Source organism: Molothrus ater, chromosome 3, assembly GCF_012460135.2.
Source record: "Molothrus ater isolate BHLD 08-10-18 breed brown headed cowbird chromosome 3, BPBGC_Mater_1.1, whole genome shotgun sequence".
In the NCBI taxonomy this organism is placed as follows: Eukaryota; Metazoa; Chordata; class Aves; order Passeriformes; family Icteridae; genus Molothrus; species Molothrus ater.
Genome location: NC_050480.2, coordinates 9,144,814 through 9,165,552, shown reverse-complemented (window position 1 = coordinate 9,165,552; position 20,739 = coordinate 9,144,814). Strand labels below are relative to the sequence as shown.

The 20,739-nt window shown below is 39.3% G+C and overlaps 1 protein-coding gene across 2 annotated transcripts in view; it reads right to left on the bottom strand.

Moving 5' to 3' along the window:
- Window positions 1-8,533: 8,533 nt before the first annotated feature.
- The window catches only part of TASP1 (taspase 1), a 78,965-nt gene continuing 66,759 nt past the window's right edge, over window positions 8,534-20,739 (bottom strand). For both annotated transcript variants that reach the window (XM_036380823.2, XM_054514360.1), the window contains 2 exons: window positions 20,300-20,373; window positions 8,534-10,040 (listed from right to left, as the gene is read on the bottom strand). In XM_036380823.2, the coding sequence (XP_036236716.1) occupies window positions 9,945-10,040; window positions 20,300-20,373 (170 nt within the window). In that variant the 3' untranslated portion in view covers window positions 8,534-9,944. The remainder of the gene's footprint in view (window positions 10,041-20,299; window positions 20,374-20,739) is intronic.

Genomic DNA, 20,739 nt, shown 5'->3' with positions numbered 1-20,739 from the left:
AGGTCTGATCCAACCCCCCTGCAACAAGCAGAGACATCTTCAACCAGACCAGGCTGCTCTGAGCCCCATCCAGCCTCACCACGAATGTTTCCAGGGATGGGGAACCCGCCACCTGTCTGGGCAAGCTGTGCCAGTGTTTCAGCACAACCCTTCATCCACATGACTGCCCTGCCCTGCAATACCTCACCCCTGGTGATCATCATCCCTTGTGTTCATCCAAGCCACCCTCAGCACTGCTTGCTCCCCAGCAATCTCCACACCAGCTTGGTCCTTGGCCCCTGGTTTCGGAGCAGAGCCCTCTGTGAGCAGGGAGCTCCCAAGGGTCTGGCACGGGGCTCAGCATCTCCTGGCTCTGCTGCTCACTGGAGGCTGCCCAGAGGACTGGAGCTGTCCTTTCCACAGCTCCCAGCCAGGCACTGTGTAGGGATGGCTCCTGCCTCTTTTCTCTTATGATCCTATGGTCTGTGTGCATGGGCAGGGCTCAGAGCTCCCCCAGCCATTCCACACCACAGCCACCACCACTGTCTCTGCTTCCAGCAAGCACAGCCCCTGTCAGCCCTTGGCAGGCAGCTGCTGCTGCAGCTCCTGTGGCAAGTTTGGGCTGGAAAACCAAAGGAAACGGTGTGGGGGCACCTCATCACTGCCCAGATCTGCAGCATGCTCAGCAGGCACTGGGCACTCCTGATTTTGAAGGATGCTGAAGATGCAGGGGAGCCCAGAGATGCAGGAACTTTCCTGAGAGATCCCAGCAAATGGTGCCCCCTGCCCCCTGTCTATCATCTCCTTCCCAATGCCAGCAAAAGGCTGCTCTTCTTGCTGAAGGGGGGAAGGAGGAGAAGGATTATTATGTTTTAGCCTTTTTCTGATATGGCAAAGCAATGCCAACAGATGGAGCTGTACAGAGCAGAGACCGCTCACTTTGGCAGAGCGCAGGGGAAGCAGCAGCCGAGCATGGAATTCGAATTATTAAACATAATGAGAGATGAATCATCTCCAAGCAGGAGACAAGCTTTATTTACTATGCTCAAGTGAAAAATAAGTCTGTCAACAAAGCTATAGCCCAGAATGGGGGAATCCCAGGATTTCTCCATCCCTTCATGTGAGGATGTTCTGTCCCAGGAGAGAGGAAAGGCTCATCACAGCCCTTCAGCACAGGCTGGAGCCTCCAAGTCCTGAGCTGAACTCACACCATCACCCACCAGAGCTTCACATCAAAAGGATATATCATGCAGGACTTCTTCCTTCCCTAGCCTAATCCCAGACTTCAAAGCCTGGACACAAGGGCATGGCACAGAGCTTCCACCCATCATCTCCTTGGAGATGGATCAAAGTTCTCAGCTGAGCCCTCTTGCCTCACCCGAGGCCACAAGCACAACATGAAGACTCCAGAGCTCACCAGCAACCAGGAAAGCAGGGATGCAGGAGCAGCAGGCTATCAGGAGGGCAGAAAAAGGAAAGAGTCAACAGCAGGTGACCCTTTTTGGATTTGTATGCACAGACAGTGAATTTGAGAGCTGCATTGTTTCACCAAGAAATAAACTTACCTTTTTTAGCTAAACTTATAAACTTAAAAGTCCACTGTCATGTCAGTGCATTTTTTTCCCCCTGACAAGATGGACTAAAACAAAATGTACCTTGTATCCTCACTGGCACGTGACTAATAAGAACAAGGTCTTACAGCCTATCTGCATGGGAGATAGAAATAATTAGAATATTTCACATGTGGAGGACATGTCAGCTCTCATTTGAAAGAATTTTTCCTTTTTGGTATTTTTAGGTAAGGAGAATTAGTTAGCAGGAAGGGAAAAGGGCCTATATCTTCTTTCCAGCCATATGAAAGTTTTCAGCAAAGAAGAAGCAAAAGCTAATGTGGCCTTTCACTTACAAGCCCTGTTCAAAAAAGTCATTGTATCTACTTTTATGTCATGAACAGAGGATTTTTCGTGGCAAAATTACATGAACATTGTACTGGTCTCTGCAAAAGGACTGCATGAAGCAACATCTTTGATGGAGAATTCTCAGGGGCAGAAAAAATAAACTCACCAGAAAGTACAAAAAGCAGGGATGGCTCCTTTGCCCCCTTCACCAGCTCCCCTGCTGCCAGCAGGGATGCAGTTCCCTCTACAGGTAATACTCAGTATAAGACTGGCAATACTGTGCAGGTGATTTTTACCAGTTGTGAAAAATCTGAGAAACTAAATAGGCAAAAAAACTGGTGAAAATAAATAGAAATAAACATTCAAAATTTTTGTACCAGCTCATTTGTGAATGAAGCTGTTCTGTAATCACTGGATCGAACAATGCCTGGTTACTTCCACATTTGTGCCAACAGAGCTCACAGCAACCTACACTTTAGCCCTAACTGGGAAAAAAGTCCTGTGCAAAGGCTTTTGTGGGCATGGATCCTCAAGGGACTCCTCAGGCTCCTTTCAATTCAGGAACTTGATGCATTTCCTTGTTCTTTCTAGCCACACACATTCATTTCACAGGGGAAATTTAATTATTGACCCTCTGTTAATAGTATTCAAGTGAAACAAGTGATGGTGCTGGAGAAAGAGAAAATAAAGATGAAAAGAGTGGAGAGAACAGGACAAAGAGGACATGAATAAAGATGACACATGCACATAGAATTCAGGAGACCATTGGCCTGAAAGAACCTGCACCTAGGATTTCCAAATGAATAGCTAATCACATTCACTAGCCAGCCTGGCCACCATTATTACTAAAAAACCCATAAAAATGTAGTTTTTGGAGCCTCTGACTTTTTTTAAGTGGAGACTTCAAGAATTTTCCCAGCAAATTATTCTGCTGATTCTTGGCAGTGATGCAGAAGGGTGCATCAGAGTGATGGATACAGGGTTTAGCACTCCCAGCGCCCTGAGAGCACATCACCAAACTGTGGCACTCAGGAAGCATCCCAAAGACATTATGACATGTCCTGGGGGCAGGGCTTGGGCAAGGTGAGAGGTACAACTCAGTTTGGGAGGAAAACAAAATCAACAGGTCTTGTTTTCTTCATTACCTCTCCAGAGGGGTAAAAGGAAGGTTTTTACCACTCTGTGAGTGCCATTTGTGAGACCAGCTAACATGGGCTGGTTCTACTGCAGGCAAATGGATGGAGGGTTGGAATTGGAACTAGTTTGAAGCCAAAGCACAGGGGAGTGTTGAAAGTTTACCCATTTCTTCAGACACCTGAATATATTTGGGTGCTATTCTCTGCAGGGTTAGCTCCTATTGACTACCTGACATGGGCTTGGCATCCCCACAGAAGGAAAAGCATCTTTGTTTCAAATTAATTTGTGTGACTTTAGAGATACCTAAAGTGAAAGTGCTTTAGCAAGGCAAAAGCAAAGGCATCTTAGTTTCAAAACTGAAAACAAGTAAAACAGAAAAGTACCAAAAGAAGAAAACAGCATTCGCTCATACCTGAACTTAAAATTCTGTCTGTCACACTTTGGAGAACAGGGAAATTCATTTGCCTTCTGCCTCTTGTGTATTAACAGTGAACTTTTTGCCTGGTTTCTGTTATTCATTTTTAGTTGGGTGTTTCCCTATTTTTGAGTTCTTTCCTAATTCAGGTACCTCCCTAATGCTGGTGAAGATTCTTGAAACTTATCTGGAAATAACTATTCTTTTGATGTACAAATAGAATACTCAAAAAAATGTTTTTTCTATCCATTAAACCGTTTTCCTGAGGAATTAATGGAATTGCAGTCATCTAATTGCAACAGATTACAAATCATCTATCATACAGCATTCTCTGCTGTGCCATGGCATTGTCTTTTGGTTGGATACATTTCCTTTCATGGACATTAGGTGACATGTTGATACAATAAAATGGGGTTTGAAACAATATCCCTCCCCTCCACAGACACACAATTAGTTTCAAAGGCCATCATGGGCACAACACTGATCATTAATTACCTCAAGCCTCAGCCTGTTCTTATCTCCCCAGAGGAGTTCACTGCCTCTAAATTTTAGAAACTGTTTCTTCATCGGATCAAGAATTGTACTTCACTAGGATTCCCATAAAATCAGCCACAAATTCAATTTTATAAACATGGCAATATTTTCCCAACAAGATCCGTGGTGCCTTGTAGCAGGGATGGACTGGAAGCAGTAAGAGCAACATCCAACACAAAGAAGAATCAACAGTGAGTGGGATGATGGGAGCAGTTTCATTTTATACCCAATTTAACATCAGCAAAAGGCAAGTCTTTTTGTCTTCCCTATCCCTCTTCCAGCCATGCATTCCTGTGTTTCCTTTACAAAGTCATGTAGCTGCAGGGCCCAAAAATATCAGCCCCCTGGCCCAAGCAAAAATTAACCTACCAGAAGAATATTTCCTGCAAAATTTTACTCTTTGGATATAATCCTGAAGAGAATCATGGCTGCAGATACAATTGATATTGGTGCCATCATGGGTAGAACAAACTCAACTAGGTGAAAATCAATTTAATGCATGGCTACTTAAAATAGGTTTGGATAGCAATAGAGAAAGACAAATTAAAACACCACCTTCCCTCATATTCTCTTTCCCAGGCTCAATGTTACTCCCTCATCCATAACTCCTGCATCGTCTCCTGCAAGAAGGGCTTGTGGGGCTGTTGCTCACATATTTTTCTCACTCCTTGCTACCCATCCTTCTTCTCACAGCCAGGGCCTTTACAGCTGTCCACAGTGGAATACTAGAGACCAGAGTTTACTCTTAGCTGCAAAAAGCAGCAGTCTTTTCAAGCATGGACAATTTGATGTCAAATCTCAAGCTGACAGGGAGCAGGACTAGGAGATCTCCAACACAGAATTGCATTGTGGGGCTGTTATCAGTCACAACTCACATTTTAAGGAAAAAAATTCTAAAAACTATGTTCAGTAGGATTTCTATCAGAGGTCCAGTGCATACTGAGGATGTTACAATCCAGGCTGGTTTCCTGGCTTATCACACTGACCTGGGACACAGTGGTTTGCCACAGGTGAGTTGTACCATGGGAATCCTTGCCCAAGGTTGTGCTCTGATAGGTTGTTGTTAATACCATTCACACACATGTACCTGAAATGAAACCAGGGCTGCAGAAATGATCATCTTTAGGAAAATTTGCAAATTATGAAACAGTGCCGACAGCCCTTTAGCTCCTTTTGGTGCAGTCATTGCTCAGCTACAGCAGATTATTTGCCCAGAGGAGTCTGTGGTTTGGCTCTTCCCTTCGGCTTGCTGGAGCCCTACACACCCAATAGATATTCCCAGATAATCAAAAAAATGAGTCATCAAAACATCTCACACAACCTCATTTCTGAAGCCTTCAGTATTGGCATTAAGGGACTCATAAAGTTGGAGTCCTCTAAGACAAATACCTTCAAGGATGACATCCTGGCTCCACTGAAGCTGATGGCTGAGCTCCAAAGTGACACTTTCTGAAAATGGCATTTCCCTTTGAAAGGCTTTTTGTTTCAGAAAGATGAGCTTAGCTGGTCTCTATCCCTATGCCTTAGTGGATATTTGCAGCAATACACCATAATCACTGAGACCTCAGAGGTAAGGGAGGGTAGGATGGCACAAGGCCAAGGGAAAGCAGGTCCCACCTTACCTGCCACTCCTGCTAACACAATTTATTTACTTCATTAGGCACACAGGAGTGGGTAACAAGACACATCTCTTGTGTTTAAATCCCTGCCAAGTGATGGTAATGGTCTTTATGGGGATTTAAGCCCCAGGTTATGTGGAATGTGTACAATCTAATCTGTGTCACTGTAAAATCTAAACCAATAAAAGTCAGTGTACAAGTCCTCCTTATCTCTGTGTTATCTTCCAATAGAGTGAATAAACAAGCAGGGGGCTCTAACAGTAGCAAAACCTCCCACAAGCTTTCCTGTAAAAAATGAGCAAAAAGAAAAGAGGTAAGTTTAATTAATCAGTAATAAAAATCTGTCCTTAGACCCACTACCTGAGTCCTTTGCCACCATCTTCCATATAAAATCTCAACACAATTTCCTGCAAGTTACAGGTTCTCAGCATTTCTTGGCTGATTGGCCTCTGGTATGAGGCAGTGGCCCTGTCCCAACCCTCCTGCAAGGAATCTACAAAACCTCTGCTGACACTACATGGAGGCTAAAAGCCACAGAAATTGTGTTTGTCTTCCCTTTGCTGTAAACCAAAACAAATCTTTCACAGGAAAACCAAGTCTAAGGGAGCAGTTCATACTTTGTCTCTTCAAATATCCCTTGGAAGCCAGGCCCTAATAGCATCTGAAGGATATATAAATTCTTTGAAAACCCAGGTTTCTTGGTTAGTGTCTCTTATTCTTTTTTTCCTTCAAAATAATTTTGTTTTTCTTCTACCACTTTCCATTGATTTCTGCTCTCCCCTACTGGCAAATTTATTCTGTATACTCTGCTAACAAGAGCCTTTACTTCCCTACCCAGCTACAGCATAAACTTTCCCTTCAACTCTTCAATTCTCTCCTAAACCTTCTATCAACCAAGCTGACCTGAAAACCAGGTTCTATGCCGATTTTAATATGAAAAAGTGACTCTCTACTAAGAGGATGGGATGTCAGCCACCCAGAATGACACTGATCCCAGTTCTGCTAGTGGCAAACCTTCTGAGACAGACAGTGCTCAGTTATTTGCACGCACAAAGCTGTAAAAACTGGCCAATTTAGTGGCTTTCAACAGATAAATCCCGCTACCACTGAAGGACAGAACTCTTGATATATCTCACTGACTCAAAGTAAACGACTCACATAACAACTGGAAGAAAAAGAAATCATTAAATTGCAAACTTTCACTTTAACAAGCATGTTAAAGTCTCATAACACACTTGAGAGCTTCCCATCTAACCCTGCATCACTCTGCTCAAAACTGGGTTACAAAGACTGTCCAGTTGCACAATTACCCCTGTGAAATATTGTACCTGTAAAGCCATAACCAACAATTCCTTTGGCTACTTTTTCTATATTCTGCTTTTAATTCACATTTTAAGCAACAACAGCAGTTACCCCAACCAAGCTAGTAACCCTAGGTTTATTACCAACTTTGTTTTCTTTTAGGCTTCCTTGTTTTCACAGCACTTTCTGTATTGTCCTTCACAGGTGAATGGCTGCAGTTCTCCTAAACCAAGTCCTCTCATCCTCTACCTCAGTCAAATCTCAAATGCCACAGTATTTCCAGAGGTTAATTTACAAGCAGAAAAGCATAGTCTTCATTTCTACAGAACTGTAAAGAGTTTTTAATTTAAAAAACCCAACCCAACTAACCAACCAAAAAAAATACCAACAACTGGAATTCAAATCACCTCTTAAGTTTTTTTTTTAGTGTAACAAGCCTATCTTCCATAGCTTGCTCAGTTGGAGCCCTTTGAAATCACTCATTGCAGGCTTGTGCTGCTAAGGCTCAGGAGCAAAGTAAAGTGGGTTATCTGTCAGGTTTGGTTTAGCCTATTAGAAACTTTAAGCAAGAAAATTCATTATGGCTGAAGACTGAACAGGACTACTCTGGCACTGACCGGTCCGCTGATCCTTTAGGACATGTAATTGTGTCTTTGAGTATAAAATTGACAGCATTCAAATTTTATTTCTATGTATTTCACTTGCTCACCCTTCCTTTATAATTTCAGCAGCTATTGCTACCCACTGTGTCATTTCCTCTTGGGCTGTATCTGCTTGTGCCAGTGGCAATGGTTACTCACCACACACAGGGCTTACAGAACACATCATTGCAGTGTCCCTCCTCACCACTTATATTTCATGAGCCTCTTTTAAGCTCAAAATAGAGCTAGTAGCACAATTAGATGCATAATTAAAGTTGTGTAAGATATTTCATTGGTTTAAGTGGGAGTTTGATAGGAAATTCTGCTCCTGTCAGTCTTCACAATTACTGATAGCAAATTCATACATGCTAAGATGGTTTTCTTCTCATATGTACCTTAGGTAGAAAACTCTGCACCAAAAGGAAGAAAAAAAAATTGATTGGAGTACTGTATAGATACAAAAATAAAGTAAAAACAAACTACAGAAATCCTACGCTAGAATCCAAACCTCCAAAAAGAGAGATTAAGCAAGTAAAGGGAATCAAGCATTTATGAATTTACATTTTACAATGGCATGAAAGAGTGAATTTATGTCAAAATCTCTATATGATGTCAGTACAGAAAAGCACTTTTATTCTAAAAGCAGGCTAACACTGTTCCTTTAGCTTTTCTAACAACAAGGCCATTTTCAAATTTGGCTATTTACAAGCCCATATACATGATCTTCAATTTTTTACTCACTACACAGGGAAGGGGTCCTTCACTTCCTCAGACCACAAGGGTACCACTAAGGATCCAACTTTAAGCACTGTATTTCAGCACAAACTATTTCAAGACAGGCACATTCCACGCTGCTGTTGTGCAATCTGGAAAGCTGCTGTTTAATATTTTTTACAGAACTGTACTGAAATATCTTCAACTATAGGGCTACACTGAGGTCACAATTAAAAAACCATACACAGATGACAGTTTCTCAATGTATGCTGTAGTATAATAGTGAAAATTAACTCAGGCCATTAAAAAAATTTTATTCTTTTCCATGAAAGATTGGTACTACAATCAATATAACCATTTCATCAGTCAAGTATGTCTGTTATAGGCAGGCACAATATTACAAAACAGGCAAGTACAATGCCTGATTAAGCAAATACAGTCTGAATATCTATTCATCCACTATTTCTGAAAACAGAATTATCAAATATCCACCAGGGAAAAGGATGAACTATTTTAGTTTCTCTTTGGCATACTTCTCAGGACAATGAATCAATTACAAAAGTCTTCTATTGCTGCCAGTGCTGTGAAGGAAAAAGAACTGAGTGGAAGGTTTCATGTCAGAACTCGCTTTTTGGACTTGGGCAACCTGGCTCACATAGCCAAACTGGTGACAAATGACAGTTCAGCTGCCAATGCTTCAGGAGGCAGACAAGGATTACATTGTTTTACACTGCAGGTCTGTTCAAGGTATCAAAAGAGTTACAGTAAATTTCTGCACAGTACATACATATTACACACAGTTATAAATACCCATGCTGCGGCTGGACACGAGGAAGTTGCTTTACCAACACGAAAGCTCAGTATCAGACCTCCCACCAGCCACTTGATACACATTGCACTTCCCATCCAGTAATATGTTCATTTCTGTACCTCTCTTAAAAATAGATTTAAAGCAGAAGTGAAGAATAATATTGAATCTTTCCATAAACTTTGTTTTCTTATTTACACTGTAATATTCCATTATACATAAAGACTGCGTAACGATACATTATCTTCATATAGCTTTTTGCAATACATACAGCTTGGAGCTATTAACATCTTGGTTTGAGAACACAGATATGACCTATAAGACTATTCAAAAACAATTTGAGCCTTAATTTTGCTCTAGTTTGTTTCACTGAAACCATTCTTTGAACAAAAAAAGAATCCTCCTTACTGGAGAGGAAAAAAACAACTCATGTTTAAATCACCTCTGGATTTCTTTAAACCACTAAGAAACTTAGAAACCATAATAATTTTTTGCATAATTATAAAGCCACTTCAAAGGCCTGTTACTTTTAAATTTAGAATATGAATGACAATTGTGACCATATCTTTAAATTATTTTTTTCTTAACTTTTGGTAATCTTTCAACACAGAAAAATGAAAATGCATTATTATATTATAATGCATTATCATTAATTATACATGATCTTTGCACAACTGGGGAGTGTTCCTATTTTATTCGTGAGACAAAATGAACATGCATACAACCCCCATTCACAGAGTGAGAACATAAACTACAGCAGCACTTGTCTCAAGTTGTGGTGCACATGGTTGCAATACGGAGTATAAAACAAAAGCAGAATTTCCAACATCTGTTAAAACACAAAAAAAACCTTATTGTACAAAGAGTCATTCACATTCTCTGCAATGAAGTGAAGAATCAGCTGCTTTCTGGACTCTCCAGCCTGCAAACCCCTCCTTCTATTGCCACAGACTGTCCTGCCACAGCTCCAGGAGGAAGTCTTGAAATGTGAGTCTGGAAAAGTCAAGAGAATATTATGGACTGAGAAAAGGCAAAATTATGCAGGACAAAGTAAGCTTGTAAGTATTGAACTATTAAGCTGTTCCCTCAGTGAAGTCTGAGGACAAACTACAAAGCAACTTGAAAAGCAACTGAGATTCTTTTTCTATTTTGTTTGCATTAATGTTTAACACATGAAGAGAAAGACCATGACAGATGCATAGAAAAGGCAAATTGGATGAATCAATGCACTGAAAGTAGAAAGAAATATCCAGAGTGAAGACAAAAGAAAATACTTCTGGCATCTCATGGTTTATAGGTCTGTTTCTTAGGGTGATTCAGAAGTCTTTACTACCACATACAGAAATACACCTTCGAGAAACCTCAGACAGAGTTAAATACTTGACAAACTAACACTTCAGAGGATAAGGCTACTGCAATAATCAGGATGCAAGTAAGAAATTTCTCTGCATAAAATACCTACACATCCACCTAAAAAACTCCAAAGACTTCCCGTTGCCAGCCACCAAATAAATCAACCCAAGAAACAATTTGTGTTTCTGCCAATAGGCATCTTTTCCACAGAAAGTTTTAAAAGCCTTTGAGAAGGCACTGGAATATTTCAGCCAGAAGTGGGTACATTTGTCTGTGTACACAAGACTCCAGTTTATAACTGAATTGCAACTCAGTGACCCTAAAAATCTGTTAATTATCCTTTATATACTGGGGTATGTTTTATTACTGATGGGCAAATGCATCTGCTTATGAAAAGATACTTTGACTCACTGTTAAGAGTAGTGACTTTTTATCACCCTTTGCACATGTTTCTACACTGTGAAAACTGCTCATGTTCTATTAAATTAGGAACTAGAAATGATTCCTACTATGGTATAAAGCTTACAACATAATGTTGCTGGCATTTAGAAACTACAGCCTCCTCTAAGTGCAACCCAGCACATATTTGTTTGTACATACATTATCCCATTTAAAAGATTTAGTAGTTGCAAAATGTATCACTTGCAATGAGGGAATGTTTGTTAACATTGTTAAGGGGTTGTCATAAAAAGTACCAATGTAAAAGTTCAGTAAGAAAAATTTGCATCAATTGAGCAGAAAGTGATTTGAGACTCTAAACTCAGCTCATTACATTGAAGAAACATTTTGTGTCTTGAGCAGCTTCTTTTAATTCCTTTCTTAATAAGGGGGGCATCCTGCTGCCTGCACTTAGGTAGCCTTGTTTTCAGTTAAATCACAGAATAAGATTAAATTTAAAACATTTCAATGTTTTAATTTCATTGCTAAAACTTTGGTCTCTTGTTTTCCTGCTTGATATATGAACATATTCCTACTTTCAGAACAATTTCAGTTACAATTGTGATTTGCCACTCCAAGAAGCAAATAATCTGTTCAAATCTGTTACAGTTTCCCTCAAAATGTAACTGACAATTTTTCTGTAGATGTCATTTCACAAATTAAAAAAAAAATTAAATTAGCAAAATCAAGTGGAAGAAAGGTATGTTTTATTCTATGACTGACAGATCCATGATATTTTCCCGATATTTTCCTAGGTCTGTAAAAATTTTTAAATGAAAAGGATGACAGTATAAAAGGAGCACAGTTTGATGGGCATGGTAGCAAATTTGTTTCCTCAGAGGAAGAATGCTACTTGCTCAGTGAGGTACTGCAATCAGAGCAAACCAGTAAATTAATGCTAATGAGTTTTTGAGCAAGGGGAAGAAAATGTACAAGAGGGGATAAGCAGGTGGTCACTATCTATTAATACATTAGCAAGTATCTATGCTTAAACAGCCACCCAAACCACATTTCCTACAGAAAACCTCATTTCCTATGTCAGGAGGAACACATTCCCCATCCACAAGACCCCAAACCACTGTGCACCAGCATCTGAAGATTTCCATTTACAGAAACACTGAAACCACACATAACAAAGCATTTCTTAAAGCCTTTACTTGCATCCTGTTTATTTGCATACTTTCTATGATGGAGTAAATAGAGATCTGGTTTACACTGACTACTTTTTATTACTTTCACCAATGGCTGCCCTGTGTAGAACAAAACTGAGACAGATTTTAAGATGATAATGTTCAAGATGTTACTTAATAAATAATTTGAAAGGGTAACATTGCTATGTCAAGACAACTGTAGAAAACTCCCAAATGAATTCTTACATTTATATCTCCCTTGTTCTTAACCATATGAACAAACTCCAGTAAATAAAAAGAAACATCAAAGAACACAGAATATTTTTAAATTAACCACAGTACTTATTTGTAAATTTGTTACATTTTTATATCCCAACATCATATTTTACATTAAGCCCAGATTGTATAGTCAATTAGGTTTAGAGTCTAGAAACTTAAAAATAAAAAGCAAACAAAAAAGAAGAACACTGGAAAGGTTTTAATTGAACTCAATTAGTCTGTCAGCTTTACAAGTCGAATGAACCCACACCTGGAAGAAATTGTGCCTGGGACCACAAAAAAAAAAGGAAAATAAAAATTTTTCCTGAATTAATCCTCCACTCAACTCCACAGAAGACACTCTTTGAGGAAAGTGCACGTCAAAGAATGGTAGATTAAGAATGATGAGTTATCCACATCTTCAGCTTCATATATAGGCATTTTACAGTCCCAAGAATATTCTGATTTGCCTTCCCAGAGAAAAGCAAGGTTGGTGAGGGTCCAGTAGGAGATGAGGTACCAACACCTGGGACACCAGTCTGTCAACTGCAGATTTTTGCTGCAGCTTTGAGGAGGAACCTCTTGTCCACAGTTCCACAGGAAAAAAGGTAAATGCTGGAAGGAACATTTGATCTTTTGCTTCCTACCCCTCTATAAAGCCCAGAAGAGCTAACCAATCTTCTGATGCTGATTCTTGCTCTGTGTTCTTGCCATCCAAACACTCAGTGTTTCCCTCTTTCCCTCCTAACCAAACCTACATCATGGAACTACTGATCCCAACCCCAGTGCTGCAGACACTGGAATGTAATTCTCTCCCAGTGCTTTCTGATGCACACTGCAAAGTTCCCTACCTAAAAAACTAATAGCTCTTTCTGGAATTCATGGAATACAACACCTATAGGAACAATATATGGTTTCATCTTTTTGACTTCTATTACTTCATGTCTCGTAGACAAGGATTCTGAAAAAACCTTGAGACCAAGGAATATGAAAAATATTTTCTTTTAAAGAACTAGTCTCCTCCATCTATTCACATAAAAGTATCAGTTTTTCACAGCAACTTAGAGAATTTTTCTTTCATTAAAAGCATAAATACAATATTAAATGAATATATAAAATTTCAGCCAAGCATGAGAAAGCTGAAATCAATCAAACACTGCCAAGAGGACAGAGTACAACTACCAGATGGCAGCACATTCAGTTCTTAAGCAAATCTAGGGAGTACTTCCTGTGTTTAGCACTCTTATTACACACTCAGGATGTGCTTTAGACAGAATAATTTATAAAACAAACTTTTTCCATTCATTACACTATAGAGATGAAATATAATGAAAGACCAAAGGTACCATATCCTTAAGGAAATTGCTTTCTACAGCTTTGCTCCCTGAAAAAAAGAGTACCACCAAACTCACATATTCTTTAGCAATTTGGAGCCTTCTAGCTGGGTACACACTTCCACCATCAGAACCATCTGACCACACATTCTGAATTTACTTTCTAAAATAAATTAAGAGTTAAGAGCCCATTTTGGCAGCAACTCTGCTGCTCTGTCTCCTGGTAATCTCTCCTCCACCACGGTTTGTATGTACACCTGTAGTACAGGAAGAGAAGGTGCCCCAGTAAATACTGGCAACTGCTGCTATCAGAAAATGCCATGTGCATCTTGTTTGGTGAAACCTTAATAAAGAAAAAAATGGGAAACAAATAGAAAGAGAGGATCCAGAGAATTGTCCTTGTTGAGCAACAACAGAAAGACACAGTGATGGGGTAATTCTGGTCTCACTGCACTGAAAATAATGATTTTACATACAGGTTGCTTATGAAGTTAACAGTTTTCCAAGCTGAAATTCATTCTGTGGGTAAGTATGTTACTATAAACTATTTATGTATCTAATTAAATCACTCATACCTGTATCAAGACAGCCTAATGACACATCCCAACCAATCATCAATCAGCTCAGCATCCCAGGGTTTTGTAGAGGTATTCTAAAACCCTGTCACAAATCTTCAAATGTGATTTGTATCATTGTGAATTGCAGGTGCTAAGGTTATTGCATTTATATTTGCAGAGCTGCACACACAGTCCCATCTTCCCTTTTCCCCTCTCTCAGCCAAATCCAGGGAGAGTTCCAGAACTACTGGCTTTATGCAAGAGCCCAACCCAAAAAGTGAATTTCTCTTCTCATATCAGAGCCAGTTAACTTCCATGAAGGTCTATGAGCCAAACATTTTAACTGGTATCTTAGCACAAATAGGTTTCTATTCGTTTCCAACAAACAGAAAAACGTTTTTTTATGAGAGAACTGGATGCAAAGAGTAGTTTTCAAATTAAAATTTCTGACTGATTCCCCAGTCTCCAGACAAGCATGAAGATTAAAGGAAATAAGTAGAACAGTGACATAGACTTCTCCTGTCTCATGAAGTTAAAAGAGTGCCTCTGTAGTCTGAAATGAATGACTGAATTATTTGACTTCATATTTCTGCTCACTAAACAGGCTTGGTAAATTTTTCCACTAATTTTCAAATTAGAATTAGGATTCTTTCAAGATGTGTTTCTTCACCCAACGAGCACTGGAAAGCTGCCCTTCTCCTGACAAAGGGCTTTCACAGACCTTTCACTCACAAAGTCAAATACAGAAGCTCATCCTCAGAAAACCAACAGCAATTGCTACAATCAGTGTTTGTCACATGTATCACTTCAAACACAGAGGGAAGGACTTTTGCTAAATTTTACAACGTCAGTAAAGGCAAGTAAATCTGATGATGACAGCTTACATCTCCACAGGAAAAGTGAACTGGAGATGGTCTCCCTGTCCACCATGTTTATGTTTGCTCATAGTGGCAGATGAAATTAGCTGTCAAAGATAAAAATTTCTGTTTGAACATTGCAACCACAATGTTTGGTGTGGACAGGAGCTGCTGCGAACACAGCAATATGCAACACTCCCCACTAATGCTGCACTATGTCTTGCAAAGCATTGGGAATTTGGTTCATTTGAGAATGGAAAGAACAGCTTATGTAGCTTATGCATTATTAAAACCTGCCATAACATAAAGCTTAGCAGTTCATGTTATAGTAACTGAACAGCTGCCAAAAAGAGATTTAAACTGGCAACTGAATTGGATTATGTTCAATATTGCAACTGGGCTTTTTAAATTTGCTGTCTAAGTCATCCAGCTGTTAGAAGAACTAAAACCTATGAGTCTGAACTACTACTCAAAAATATTGCAACATTTACAGTAATTGCCAAAGTTTGCAGTATTTATAGAGATCATATAGCAGATTTATAAATACTAAGAAACATAGTGAGCTGATAAATGATTTCAAATACTTAAACAAAATAAATTACTGAAAGTGCATTTTGCTGGTATTGAGACTGGATCTTGCACTGGGAAAAAAGGACTTGGATTTCAAATACCATTGAAAACAAAGTGAGGAATTACCTATCTTCAAGCAGAAAAATCAGCCACCAGCAACTACTCTCAAACACCATGACAAGACACTGCTCAGATTCAGGAAAAAGTAACTATCCCAGCCACTTACACTTTCTGCATACAGAATACTGCAGGGCTTGAGTAAACAAATACTCTGCAGACCCTGCCTGAGAATAAAGGGCCCCTGTCTGACTTTGCACAGATACACAACATGAAATCAAGGAAAGGCTGCCTACCCATAGCCAGAACCTTCAAGAGATGTCGTTGGTATGAGAACTCACATTGCAGGCATGCACTGCACTCTCATTTGAGATTGAAGAATTTATTTTCCTTTGAAGCATCCTCCATTGAGCAAGCAGACATGGAACAAGAAGATATGAAGTCTTTGTAACCAAGAAGAGTCAATTAACTTGTGCAACCTAACCATTATCACTCTTCCTTCCTGTTCCTCACTTTAAGCTAAAATCACATTATGGGTGAATTGAGGAATTATTTCTTCCCACCCCAAATTACATGGCAGAGGGTCTGCAAGCCCTTTGTGCAAACTTACACTCAAATTGCTCCACCAAATGCTACATAAACTGTTAAGACCTAAAGTATTGCACATCATCCATGACAGTATGGACAGAGCTGCAAGAAGCAGCACCTTAGAGCAGATCTACTTCCCTAGTGGTGACAACAAAAATGCATCAGCTGTTAGAACATAACCCAGTCAGTTCAGGAAAATATGAAATGATAACTGAACCCTGCAGAGTTATCAATGGGTCAGCGTTATCAATGTTAAAGAAGTCAGAGTTCTGGTAACATGGTGATCTTTTTAGCTGACGCTATGAACAGTTGTTAGATCTATTATGGATCCATAAAAACCCCAAGCATCTGGAAGGTTGTTCTGAAGACCAACTAGTATCTCATCTCAGAAAGAGAAGAAAATTTGGACTGGAAAAAGAAATAATTGCTTAAATTCATAGCAAGTAATTTATGAGTCAATAACACAATAACAAAAAAAAATCTCCTCAGTTCATGCAGTTATTTAATCCCCCAGTCCTTCACTCTAGAAGTCATAACCTTTTGGATGCAGCAGTTACTGCTACAAGAGGAGCTGTGTGAATACAGAGGGAACCCACAACTTAGTATTTTCTATCTATCTATTAGATATCTAATATATCTAATATCTATTCTATGCATTCTCACAGCTGCAGCCAGAAACTTTTGCTGCAGCCCAGAATATTCCAACCGCCTCATAAATGGATAGAAAGAGTTGAGCATCAGCTACTGTGACCATTCCACCATCACAGAGGTGGCAATACGAGACCTCTGCTTCAAGAGATCTTGGGAAGCCCATTCATCTTGCAAAGAAGAAGGCTGATGTTGAAACAATCTGTCACAGTATTTTCTCAGGAAGGTTTGGTTCCAGAAACTCCTAAACCAGAGTGTCTCTGCCCCTTAGGCTCATGATAACTGAGGCTCCCAAGCACCAGCCTGGGTTAGGTGCAGCACCAGCTGGTGCAGGGTAGTTCAAGAAGAGCCAAAACGCTGAGATGAAAAGATTTGTCACATCCAACTTGTGACAAATGCTGGCACCAAGTGATTTTGAAGCTGCTTGTGTTGAGAAGGATGACAAGAAAAAAAGAAAAGCACAGTTGAAGCAGCTATGATCTGCTTTGATTAGCTGTTTGTGGCCTAAGAATCTGAGGGAAGCCACTGGGACATCCACTGTGCAGGTGCTGGAGATGACACTTCCAGAGTTATGAGCAGTGGAGGAGCTGAAATAGTTCCAGCATCCAGAAAGAGCTGATAGGACACACAAACAGAGGTGATTGTGTCAGCAATGAGGTGTGAACTTAGTTCATCTGGCAAGGCTGTGCAGGATTCTTAAAGCAACATTCAACTAAAAACTTTAATCTAACAGGAAATGATGACTTTTCCAGGAAAAAAAAAAATAAAATCTGGACACCTTTCCAGAAAGTATGCTTCAAATCAAGCCATTATTAGTGCATAGCTCTTGCAGGCTCAGCCACTTGGTACTGGTGAGCCAACATTCAGGCAGTCTGACCTGAAGGTGAGTGGCCAGCTGCAGAACCCAGTCTTGCCTAAACAGGGAGCAAACAAACCCCTGGTGCAAGGGTACTTCCAAAGCAGTGCTTGGAGAGCTCATGCTGTAGAAGCCAGAAGCACCAGCAGGTCACACTGTACAAACCACTTCAAGTCTCTGATTTCACTTTTCTGTCCCACTCCTCTTTTAAAGAGTTGCTGACAGATAACTGTGCTCTATGTCTTGAGCACACCAGTGTCTGCAGGTGAGCTGCACCTACCCTCTGTTTGCCTTGTAAGAAGGACATCCTGCACCTCCACAGTTTGCAGCTGGTGTTCAGAACCACCATTTGTTAGTTCCTATTATGAATTGCACTAACCTCCCATGCCTAAAGAATCACACTAAGATAGTAAAGCAGGCTCCTTTTCTCTTTATATAATTCTAATATTAGTCTAGTAAAAAACCTGAACCAATTCAAAATCAGGCACTGTGACAACCCCTCAGTTTAAGAACAAAACTCAAGTCCTAGACTGAGGAAAGAAATAAAACGTGAAAGTCTTCACCACCCCAGAAAAACAGGAAAGCAAATATTTCCTTACAAGCTGCTGCCTAATCATTTTGCTATGGTCCTCATAAACAAGTGATATTTTATACTTTTATGAACTCTTATCCCATTATTCTTTCATGGCAAGCACTCAAAATTAACTGTAGCAAAACAGTCACTCTATTAAAGAACAGAGATTTTTTTTTTCACTTGCAATACATTGTGTTCTATTTCAAGCCCAGTTTTCCATCTATAACTTAGTCCTAGTTGTAGCAGAACAAAATTCCAGCTTTTATGACAGAAGACTTTTTTTGATCAATAGAAGTCAGCAGCAAAAGCGTTTGTGGTTTTTCTCTGGAAAGCATTTGTGGCCACAGACTCAAAGAAGGAAGAAAGGGAGGGGGATTAACTCTTCAGTGAAGGTCAAAAACATAATTTAAAAGTGATCCAAGAAGAGCAGCTGTGTCTGTCAGCACAATCAGTATTACCAGCTGGAGAATTTACCAGCAGTATGAAAACAATGCACACCAGATGTCAAATGTTGCAACTGTGAGTAGGAAAGCAACTCTGGGCATGGCACTGTCATGTTAATACTCATTGCCAGACAGATTTCATATTTAGCATTTATTTATTAATTAGACACTACCAGGAAGAAATAATAACATTTTGAGCTTCAGAGTGTAAGTCAGAGGCAGGTGTGCACACTGGAAACATTTAACATCCTTTATTCCAGTTATTCTTTCACTGCAAACACAAGACAACAATTTTAAAGCTAACTAGCAAATACTAGAACATCTGTGGCTGAACTTGCTTTAGTTCCACTCAGTTCAATCTGAGCTTTTAACTTCAGTTTGGACTTTTTTTCAACTAAATCTGAAACAAATATTAAGAAAAGTAGTAAAACCACACTCTCATCCATGTATAGCTATCTGGAAAGAATTGCACCTAAGTTATTCAAAAGTGAAGCAAATACTTCACTTACACCTCTGCCAACACTTCCTTCATCAGCTGCTTGTTATTTTCCTTGTCTTTCTGGGGCATTCTTGTCTTTATTTTCTTGCACATTTTACATCTTAAAGATGAACTCATCCCTTCCAGTGCTTGAAACAGTGTTATACCAGTTTTGCTGTGTAAAATATCTGATGTTGCTTTTCTTCTTTATATATGTGTGTATATATATATATGTATGTATATATATATACATATAAATATGTATGTATATATATATATACATATATATGTATGTATGTATGTATGTATATATATATACACATATATATTTATATGTATTTTTATATATATATATATATGGTTTGGTTTTTTTTTTTCTTGTGTTACCTTGGTCACATCCCTCTTTGCATGAATGTCTACAGAAACCATTACAGTCTCTGTTTGCAGTTTCTCCCATGTTCATTCCTGTTCTCCAAACATCTCTCCTAAATGCTCCAGTTGCTACACTACCCTTTTTCTCCCTTCCATGCTCTTTTCCTAAGAATGGATGGCTCATCCACTTACTTAATCCCTACTGCTTGATCATGATGTGACAGAATTTTCCAGTTTTCACCGTTAATTTCAAATTTAATGTAATATTTCTGTCATTAAAAATCAAGTATAAGGCCCCAAGAAACTGAAAACATGGATGGTAATGTTGGAATTATTTATCACAGAGGGTATTCTAGGAACTTGTTTGAAGTTTGTTTTATATCTTCCTTGATGGTGCAATTGCTTTATCCAATGAAAGACATGCCCACAGAAAAATATGGTACCAGCATAACTGAATCAAGATGAATAAAGTTATTTGAGTACAGAGGGAATGGACATGTGTTTGTGGCACCTTAACCTGACAAGGAACATATGTTAGTATAGGGTTGTTAACTGCTGCAATTAAAAAAAGAAATTAGAAATGCCTAATCAATTGACACATTTAACTTCTTATGCAACCATTACTTCCTCTGTTCTCTTAGAGAAAGAAATTTCTTATTTATATCATTATCATTAATTCAAATTCTCCTTAGCTTCTGTAGTCATCCAACTGTATTACAGCCTACTCCTCATGGCTTACCTTAGCTTTGCCATCCTGTGCAGACATGTATCCAACACACATGCTCTCTGTTGTATGGCTCCACAGAAATTCCACTAGAAAGGAAAATGCAAGAAGTTACAAAAAGGCCTTGGTTTAAAATACAAGATGCAATTTAACAAGACTGTGTCTTGAGGAACAAATATAGCAAGGATAAAAACCAAAAACCAAAAACCACTTACCAGAGCAATTAAATCTCAAAAGAAACAGCTATCAAACAAACAAGATTTTCCTGAATATTCACAGTCATACACTGCAGAACTATGAACCACAATGAGAATGTTACTTCAATGATATGGAGCCTCCAAGATGAGAAACACATCAACTCCAACTGCAGTTAAAAATAGGACCAACTTCTAAAGCAGTGGACTTTGCCACCCATCACAAAAAGCTGACAGAACTTGTATTTGCCTGCCTTGAAC